Source organism: Epinephelus fuscoguttatus, linkage group LG23, assembly GCF_011397635.1.
Source record: "Epinephelus fuscoguttatus linkage group LG23, E.fuscoguttatus.final_Chr_v1".
Taxonomy (NCBI): Eukaryota; Metazoa; Chordata; class Actinopteri; order Perciformes; family Serranidae; genus Epinephelus; species Epinephelus fuscoguttatus.
The window spans coordinates 6562451-6572959 of NC_064774.1; the positions used below are offsets into that span (position 1 = coordinate 6562451).

Below are 10509 nucleotides of genomic sequence, written 5' to 3' on the forward strand. Positions count from 1 at the left end.
CTTCCATCCATATCCCACCTGCCCCTTTACTCAGTATCCCACCTGTCCAGGTTGCAGGGGAATACAAACTGCTGGGACTCTGAGGTTTGGGGAGTTTTGCGATTACATCACTTCTTGGGAAGAATCCCTCGTCTTTCTCCTTGAAAGTAAAGCTTCCCAGACAGCAAAATGACACTGTGGCAGATCTGCACCAGACTGTGGATAACATTCGGTGCAGATCCGCCAAACGGGTCTGCACCGGGGTCTTTATTCACAACGGCCCGATACCAGCGCAGATACGGATTACTGATCTGGAACGGACTTGGGCCAGTTGTGGCCCAGTACAGTTAAAAAAGCAATGACATTTGGTTCGGATCCGGCACAAATCCATGATTCATATTTTACATCTGGGCCGAATGCAATCCACATACAGCACACTCAGGAACAGATTTGGGCCAGTTCTGGCCCAGCATATTTAATAAAGCTCTATGACATTTGGTTCGGATCTGGCACAGATCCGTTATTCATATTTTACATCTGGGTCAAATGTGTACACATACAGCACAAAGAAATGCACATTTGTCTTCAAAAAATGTTTATTTATAGGTTTACATTTACCCCAACCAAATAGCTCTCTTTGTCAGACTTACATGTACTTGTAAAACTCAACAGGGTCTTTTTCATAATTACATGTACATGAAAACACCAAACAGCTCTCTCTGTCAGACTTAAATGTACATTTAAAACCCAAACTACTCTCTTTGTCAGACTTGCATGTACATTTAAAACCCTAACAGCTCTGTCAGACTTAGATGTAAAAAACCAAATAGCTCTCTGTCAGAACAACATGTACATAAAAACACCAAACCGCTCTCTCCATCAGACTTACATGTACATTTAAAACCCAAACAGCTCTTTGTCAAACTTACATGTACATGAAAACACCAAACAGCTTGTCAGAATTACCCACACATATGCATGCATGCAAGCTGAGGCTGAGCACGAACCACAGAGGAAACATTACCATTAGGAACAGTCCACCGGCACAGTCACAAGGGTGTCAAACAGTCAAACAGTCCAGAATGGGCACTTAGGAATAGTTCATTGGGACATAGTTTGTTGTGACCGTTGTCTACGGCCACCCCCACGGTCAGAAGCCAAATTAAACCACCTGATGGAATGGTGGTTTATTTCCATGTCCGTTGCCTTTTCCCCCTGATGGTTCTTGCGCACAGCCCCTACAGTACATTAAAATAAGAAAAACACACAGAGCAAACAAAAGGTAATGGTCCAGAAACGACCAACTCAACATTTTGATTTCTGTCACTTTATCCCACAATGCAGTTTTGTATGAAATAGTAAACTACACTTGTATAAGAGAACAAATATCTTGTGACTTTAGGAGAAGTTAAAAGCTCTGTATTAGAAACCAGGCAACCCCTGCAAGCTGGTTCAGGCAGACAACTCAAGCTGCTCAGTATTCTCATATGATATAGCCTGAGTCATTACCATTCACACCAATCACACCTTTGTCAATGACATTCTGGGTAAAATTATGGAAAACAGACAATGCATATGCATCGGGGTTCCATTTCCCTGTTGGGAGTTATTTTTTTAGTAATCACTGGCTCACTATACATTATACCTTACTTAGACAATAACAGAATTATTTTTTTCTGGTCTCAAGTCCACTAAAGACACAGGGCTAGATTTGCTGAGGACATTTGACATTTTGAGGAGCAATATGTATATAATTCACACTTACGTGCGAGGAGAGCCTTGGTTGCCATCTCGCTGAACTTCTTTTTATTATTAACTCCCTTCCAATTTATCTGTTTGGCAACACTAGATGAAAAAATGTGTGCCAGGATATTCCAGGTGACATGCTTTATGTCACGTCCCCCAAGAGAGGCCAGCACAGCGACCTGTAAAAATAAGGCACTGAATTAGCAACGAAGAAAAAAACAGTAAGAAAGAAATCACTGAGAGAGTACGTGGTGTTTGCAAGATATATACCATTTGTTTCTTCTTCATAGCATTCGCTGGGTCATTGAGCCAGTCCTCAAAACAGTCCACCTCAGCCAGTGAACTCAAAGGAAAGGTGATGTCGTCTGGCATCTCTGATGCTGGTTCACGTGCAGCATTCAGTCATGACATGAGGAGATTCATCACAGAACTTTGTTGGTTAAGCTGGTGTTTTAGGTTCTCCAAAAGAGTGAGCATGTGGAGCTCGGCAGCTACAAAAAGAACATCAAAATTTAGAGAGGTCATGATGAGGATACTAAGAGCAAAACAAAACAATTCTATGGAAAACAAGTCATTTTAAATTATAGACAAAAATCTCACTGACTTAATTTCGGGTTAGGCTGTTTCTTTTAGAATCAGTTTTTGAATGTTTTTTTTTTCAATTCGAAGTTATTTTTTCAGTGTTTAATTCATCTATGACATTTTTGTTCATAGGATTCAGAATTGTATGAGTTTAAATGATCAGTTGAATATTGCATCAGGTGAGGGATTAGTTAACACTTACGTGTGCAGGGAATTGGCTCCTTCCCAGACTGGCCAGCTCTTAAAGTGGGCATGAACACTTCCGAGGCAGTTTCCAAAGGATTTGTGGACTGAGATGAATGGAAATGTTCAAAAGATGGCAGTGGAGGTTGTGGTGCAAACGAGGACAGCCCAGGAGGTGGTGGATGGAAGGATGATGTATGAGAAGTCACGAAGGAGGTCAGCTCTGTGAGTGTCGGCTCAGGAGGAGGGAGCTCAGGAGGTGCAGCATGAGCGGATGGCCCTGGAGGAGATGGTGATGGTGGAGGTGCAGCAGTGGAAGATAGCCTTGGAGGTGGTGGTGGAGGAGCAGCAATGGAAAATAGCCCTGGAGGTGGCTGTGGTGGAAGTGGAGGTGCAGCAAAGGAAGATGGCCTTGTAGAGGGTGCATTGCTGAAAGGACAAAAATAAATGGCGTTGTGTACATTTTCCTACCTATTATATTAGTGTCATATCATGCAGTGCAGAGAAAAAAACAAAAATTAACAGCTTAGCAGTTTAGAAATCTTTTTTTTAAATGCACACAAAAGATTGGTTTGCAGGATTAGAAAACACCCTAATCTAATATGATAAATCAGACAGTGGTTATATTTACCTTCGTGATGACAATGGGGATGCTGATGACTGCTGAGGGTGTGTTACTGGAGTTGAGCCTTTTTGGGATATGGCCTTTTTTTTAGGAACACACTCAGTGTCACTCTCCTCTTCTGTATCACCATAATAGTGGCTGGATAAACACAAACGCAAAAAGACATTTTACATCATGTTCAAATCGCATGCATTTAAACATAACAAATACATCGAATCCCTCTTACACTGGGTTAGGTGTTCTCTTAACACGGCCAACCGGTGAATCCTCATCATGTGAATCCAACTCAGATGTGTCACAGGTCAAAGACTTTTTCATACCACGCCAAGCTGACATGTAGTCATCTAAAACAAAATTGACATTAGTAAATTACAGGTCATAATCTTAATTTGAGAGACGAACACAATTTTAGCTAAATTCTGGAAGATATGAAGTTCTAACAATAACCAGATGTTTAAATTTTTTTTTTTTTTACCATATGTCTTCAAAACTCTGACAGGATGCCTTGTCCAGTTCTGTCCTGGTACCTCTGCACACCGCACAGCTTTATTGATCCGCTCATCACTTGTGTAATTTGGCCAGAGGGTGAAACCAGCACTGTACCATGACTGAGGTACTACCGCCACAGACTTTGCTGCATCAAAGTACTGAACAACATGAAACATCCTAGAAAAAAAGAGAAATAAAAGAAAAGAGTAATTTGTATTGCTATTTTTTCCACCAAGATTTTTTAGTATTGACAAAAAGAAATAAACTTACTTGTACTTAGTACGTCGATGTTCAGTGTAGAATGATGTTTTAAGACGACTCAACTAACCACAACTTACCCCACTATAGCAAACCAGTTCATCTACTTCTTTAGGCTATGCAGAATTGGTATGGTTACAAAACCTCTTCTGTGGGGGACTAGGACACATTTTTGCTTAACTGTACAAACTTTGGCATACATGCACTGTTCTGACACTTGTGAGACGCTATAAATATTTAGGAAGTCAGAGTTAAAGGGATATGTAAAAAAGGTGGACTTATCTGAAAAGTTTCTATATACAACATAGATTCCATCATGACACTCAACAATATTAACAATCATACAAATTTCATCTGCAATGACGAACACATTATCCCCTGTTGAAACTTTGATAGTCCATTGGTCAGTAATCATTTGGCTGTACTGCCCTCGAACCCCTCTAAAGGCAAGTTCATCAGGAACAGGTCCAACAAAGTGAGGCCTTTTTAAAGAGTATGACATTTGATCAGTCTGACAAGTAGTTTTCTCAGACAACCGACGTATAATTTGTGCAAGTGGACGTTCAGGCTTTCGGACAAGTTTTTTGAGCATTTGAAGGTGGTTCTCATAGGGAAAGGCTGCAATGTTATCCAGACAACCATGCAGCCTTACATCCTGTGCAAGATGAACTAATGAGTGAACGTTGAACACAAGTGAGTCCTTGCCACATATTTGGCCAAAATGGGTCACAAACATCTGCAACAATGTCTCAGAATACTGGCAGTACAATGAAGACAGTGTTGGGCTGACTAAAATGGCAATGCCAGAAAACAGCAGCATGAAATTATTGTAAATGTTTGTGTCCAGGTAGGAAGGCAGAATGACAGGCCCAATGTACAATAAAAACATCCTAAATTCTGTTGCGTTCCACCTATCAAGTTCCCTCAGTGTTCTGGGTTTCCTGGCAAATTCCACTGGAATATGATCGCGTAAACCTGTCAAACAATCAGACATCTGGTTGACAATGCTGGCGGGTAAGCGGAATTTGAGAGGCCCCCTAAGCCAAATGTTCAGAAGTTTCCTTACAACACCCAAACACACAGAATGCATATAATCACCTGGGAACTGAGATACCATCACTATACTTAAGTCATGGAAAGTGTTAGGGCCATCTAGGTGATGTTCTTCATCGTGTTTTTCTGCAAATGATTCATCTGTCCTCAATGGACAAGTGATTAAAGGAAATGTCATTCTTCCCACATACTGCCCTTTCTGCACACATTTGTCGCATCCAAAATAGCCATTGTGAGGCTTAATATTTTTTATAAAAGCCCGGGCAGGGGCATCACAGATTACAGAATCCAATTAAAGAAAATCCTTTTGCCTTCGAAATCAATGCCATTCTGTAACTCTTTCAACTCAACAACAAAGTCTCTCAAAAATATATCTGCTGGCTTTGGTTTATGTGGTCCACAGAACAATGCAATCACAGCTGGTTCCTTAATTGGAACACTTACGAGGAGTCCTAAAATGGGCCACACCTGAATCCCACTACTTTTGAACAAAGGAAACCCATCGATGTTGATCTGTAGTTTTAAGGTACAGCCATTAGTGATTGACTCACATGCCCGGTACAGTTTCTGTTTGAAAGATGACAGGATGCCAATGTAATAATATAGTCCTCCACATCTTTCCTGTATGTTGTGAGTAATCTTTGTCTTAAGGAGGGTTCTTGCATCCTTCGGAAGATCAGGATGGTACGATCTTAACAAACCAAGAAGAGCCGTGAGAGCCACTAGGGAAACTCCAAATGTTAATGCCCAGTTATAAAGACTGGCCCCTAGATTACATGACTGATCCACTGTCTCATCTGTATCCTGGTCCGAGTCACTCTCCTCCTCAGGCACATCCATTGAAAAGGACTGCTGGTTAAAATGTGATGTGTCTATCTCTACATGTCCTCCTCCAACAACCCTCCAGCCTCCTCTCTGTCACTCCCACTATTTTCTATGACTGCCTCAGCTACTCTATCTCTACATTCAGTCTGTCTTTCCTGACTGCAACACTGGGAAGCAAATCTTTCAGTGTGCATGGTCCTGATTTCCTTGAGTCGTCTCTCAACATCTCTACACGCTCTCCATCTAATGGTGGCATCAGAGAGTACCCCCGAATCCATCCCCACTAATATTCTTCCAGCCAAGTTGTTAAATTGTAAGGAAAATAAGAGGGACAATATTTTAACAAAGCTTTAAGGAATTTACTTGGTTAAACAAAGTGTAACAGAATTAAAACCAGTTAACTTACGTGACAGTTTGGGTGGTCAGAGGAGAAGTGGTGGAGCAGGAAGTAGTAGTGTGATTAGCACTAGAGAAGAGAAGAGAGGAGGGAAGGGGAGAGTTCTATTATTTCTGCTGGATGATGTTTCAAGTCTCCACGCAGAAGGTGCCCATGTATGAAGTATATCTTCAATATTAGGTCACAGAGTGACACAGACAAAAATAACTATTCATAGTAGGAGTGGGAATCAGTATTTCACAATGTACAATATGCAACATTACCCATGATAAAGTGCATAATTTCTATTTATTGACTAATTTTGTGTCAGGTTCACAGAATCTGACAAAGAGAGGAAACACTGAAAAGAGAGCAAATCATGAAATAGAACTTTAAAACTCCACGATGGATTTTAAGAAATTAAACCATATGGCAACCACTATAATCTATGTGTTAAGGGCAAAAATATTATTCAGAAAAACAGAAAAACAAAAAAAAATGGATCTGTTTGACTATTTTGACACAATCTGAAAAACTAAAAAAAAAAATTTATGTTCTGGAAATAAATATGTGATAAATAAATAAATAATAATAATAATTTAAAATGTTAAACACTGTCCGGAAAAAATACTGTGCGTGTTTAAAGCCATCTGAAGCCATTAATCACAGTCAACAATCGCCAAATCGTACTTTAAATGCCGCTGAAATGTGCGCTGTGCTAAAATCTGTGCTAAATATGCAATTCAAACCGTACACATTAACTTACAAAACATTACAGCAACTCACTAAATGCTTCACCGTTTCAGACTGAAGAGGATCACAGCGTCTGCAGGTAAACAACCCGGTGCTGACGTTAGCTGCAAGTCTGCTACACAGTCTGGCTAATGTTAGCAGTGCTAGCAGCAGCAGCAGCAGCAGCAGCTCCGCTTACAGGTTTATATCCATGTTTGTCCTTAATGTGGCCACATGTTTCTCCCGTCGGGTGATCATATATCAGCTTATTATGTTACAGTCTACATTCAACATTATTTACATTGTCTAGATTAAAACACTGCCGAACCGCGCTGGTTTTGCGAGCTGTCATCTGTCCGATTTTGCCGATATAAATATCCGGGTTGGGGCGTACACGCTGGGTGAGAGGGGCTGCCGTCTGACAGTGCCGCAGCCCCGACTCATATGCCCTGACTAGTGGGGAGGCTGCATAAAATCTTAGAGGTGACAGATAACTGGCATTGTACATGACTAAAATATTGATAAATATTTTAAACGACTAGTAATTCTGGTGCCGACTAGTGAGGGAGGGGACGTTTAATCGTATAGTTGACTAATCGCGCGCATCCCTACTAGTAGCCCCCGGACCACATTAGCATATCTTAGCAATGTTAGCCACGCTACACCGGTACAACCGATTTTCAATTCCTGTCATAGGATACATAGGCTAACTCGCTGTGTCCTGCAGAAAACTGACCTAATTTGCCGGTGTGTTAAGGGCCTCTTAAGCGGTGGATGCGACCGAAGCAACCTGCTTGGTGGTGTGCAGGACTACGACTAGGCTATTAGCTAAACTTGCTACATTACCATGTTTGGCAAGAATATTATCACAGAAACGAATGAGGACGTTATGTACAAACGCTGCAAACTAATGCTTGATTTAAAAAAAAATACAACGCTGTTACAATCATTTTAATATTGTGTTATGTACTTGCCAAGAACTCCAATGACAGACGCTCTGCCGGTGTCCTGTCGCTCTGCTCTGCTCTGTGCTGTGCTCCGCTCCCTACCGCCGAAGTGGTTAAAAAAAGGACAGTTAAAATTTGAATTTCGGCGCGTCTGGGCTGCGCTGCCGAAACGGATTGGAGCCGAATGTATCATTACGACTGTCAGCGTATAGTCTCCACCCAGACTCGGCGCAAAGCTGGGTCAGAGGCGCTTGGCAGTGTGACTGCTACGCGGATCTCACGACTTGTAGGCGGATCTGGTTCAGTGTCAGCTGCTGTCTGGGTTGGTTTACCATATCCAGCTTTGCCTCTACTCAGAAACTTACGGCTCAACTCACCCCTGTTCAAATTGCTCAACTTACCCCTGTTCAAATTGCTCAACTTACCCCATAGCTACCATATTGACTTTATTAGCCCCCACAGCTAAAATGGTGCACTTTCATGCTAGCTGCACTACCTCATTTTGTAGTTAATAGATACTACAATTGATGTATAAACAAATTAAAAGTGATCTATTTTGGTCTAAACACAATCCCCATGAAACTTATGAGAGACTAAATTCAATTTCATGAGTGAAAAATGCTTTTTTGGACATAAATCTCTAACCACTTAACTCATGTGGTTCTTACCTTCACAGACTCCATAAAATGATGCCTTCCTCCTAAATATTTGGTCACATGCTCAATTTTATTTACGGTTTCCTAGCAACAAAGGGTGGCTCAACTTACCCCAGTCTCCCCTACAGCTGTGTCATCAAAACCAATATTTAAATAATAATAATACATCCATAGAACGTCTACAGAGATGTAGAATTAAAGTCTATATTTTCCTGGAAACAAATAATTACAGTAGAGAAATAATCGTTTTGGAAATTTTGACGGGTCCAAAATATGTCAGTATCTTGATTTGGTTACCTTGGTTACAGCGGTTTTGCCAGATTGTGATAGCTGCAGAGGTATGGCGTCATCCCAGCGCTATCCGTTGCAAATTCTAGCTGTGTTATGATGATGGCTAGTTTCAGATATTTTAGCATTTTCTCTAGAAACAGTGTTTTTGGGACTGTGATTGTTCCGGTAAAAAAGTGAATATACTGAATATGTCTAATATCCAGTAAACACCAAGCTCAGGAGTTTTTCACCCAGGAATCTAGTTTTTACACAAAACTATGGACTTGGTCCCAGATGGATCCCTGGACCAATGAGAGCTGCGCAGGTCCTGTCATGCACAGGACAGGTCGTGGCATGTTGACCAAATCAGGAGGCGAGAGCTCAGTGGCGTTCCTGATATAGATCCCAGTACACCTCAGGCTGTGAGCCTCCCCTCCTCTTCATCCTCACCCAGGACACTGTATAATGAGAAAGCCTGCTCCTCCTCCTCATCACTCCCTTCTGCCACTCTGGGAGAACAATAATGCACTTCTCTCTCCCGGGTGAAGCGTCTTCCTCCCTCTCTGGGTCTTCTGTCAGTTCTCCTTTCAGCATTTAACTTCTTCTTATTGCGACACACTCGGGCTATGTGTCCAGTCATTGCACATGACATTTTTCCTTTTTGAGCCGACAGTCCTCAGGTGCATGTTTACCCTTGCAGCGATAACAATCTTTATCCTGTTCTGCACTCCCCTGGCTCTCTCTCTTCTGCCCCATGCTTTTTGATCCACTGGCCCTCACTGCACTACAGCACATGGCTCCTGCTTTCGCCTGCAAATCCTGCACATTTTTGTTGGTAGACTCCATTGCTTGGGCTACAGACAGGGCACTTTCCAATGTGAGATTGGTCTCTGACAGTAATCTTCAGTCATTATTTATTCCACATGCCAGCCTGTCCTGTAACATCTGTCAAAGTGTCTCTCCATAATTACAGTCGTGTGTCAGTTTCCTTAACTCAGCCCCAGATTCAGCCCCAGATTCAGTGGGTCTTCTCATACGTGAATCAAATTTAAATCTGGACAATTTCACTTGGTTTGGGGTTAAAGTGGCTCCTTAATAAAGTTACCAACTGTGAATTCTCTCCAGGTTTTGCAGGACTTCAGAGGTTTCTCATCAAACTGTAAGTTTGTGCTCCCTCCACACTGAGCATTATGCACTTCTTGATATCATTTGCAGGAAAGAGGTGCTCCATTATTTCACAGTATTCCTCCCAAGCTTGCACTTTTAAATGCAGGAATCCTATTGGTGCCATCTCACCTGCATGTGTCTTCCCTCCTTCCACCAAGGTCGTTGTCCATCTCTCCAGATTATCCTCGTCGCCAATATAATATTGTGACACTTGGAAAAACAGGACGCAGGACACCAACAATAGCTTCCTTGGGTTTTTACTTGCACATGGCAGGCAGGGTAGGCACACAGACGGAGAGGACATCACATGACATGGATCTTCCTGATATAACTTCCTGACTAGGGCTAACTTACACACAGACAGCAGCACTGTGTGACAGCCAGGGAATAAACTGCAGCTGCGCTCTGATCATGTTCTGATTGTTGAAGCAACAGCGCCATCTAGTGGGCTCAGAGAATACACAGTGACTCACGAGGCTTCATTATCACTAGCTGTTCTGTACATGTGTTAGATGTGACTGCGGGCCAGTCTCAGGGGGCGGGGCCTTCTCAAACAGCAGTGTCATCAGTAGGTGAAGACGTTAGGTTGGCGTGCCACCTGGATCTGACCTGGAGCCCATA

The 10509-nt window shown here is 42.0% G+C and overlaps 1 protein-coding gene across 4 annotated transcripts; it reads right to left on the reverse strand.

Annotated features, from left to right (window-relative positions):
* Positions 1–602: 602 nt before the first annotated feature.
* Positions 603–10167, reverse strand: LOC125884374 (uncharacterized). 4 transcript variants are annotated; one of them, XM_049569272.1, is made up of 9 exons: positions 10018–10167; positions 6147–6206; positions 3591–3781; positions 3342–3459; positions 3122–3253; positions 2510–2919; positions 1996–2216; positions 1745–1904; positions 603–1217 (listed from the first exon to the last, which is right to left on the reverse strand). In XM_049569272.1, exons 1-7 carry the CDS (start codon positions 10056–10058, stop codon positions 2128–2130), a joined length of 1041 nt encoding a protein of 346 aa, XP_049425229.1. In that variant the 5' UTR covers positions 10059–10167; the 3' UTR covers positions 603–1217; positions 1745–1904; positions 1996–2127. The 4 variants fall into 4 exon arrangements, with proteins under 4 accessions (XP_049425229.1, XP_049425231.1, XP_049425230.1 ...); XM_049569274.1 differs by having other exon boundaries at positions 8749–10149; XM_049569273.1 differs by lacking the exons at positions 6147–6206; positions 10018–10167 and adding an exon at positions 3875–6131.
* Positions 10168–10509: the final 342 nt, after the last annotated feature.

Excerpts from the sequence above, each read along its gene's own strand:
- LOC125884374 (XM_049569270.1), bottom strand. The coding sequence starts at position 5,093 with ATGACATTTCCTTTAATCACTTGTCCATTGAGGACAGATGAATCATTT.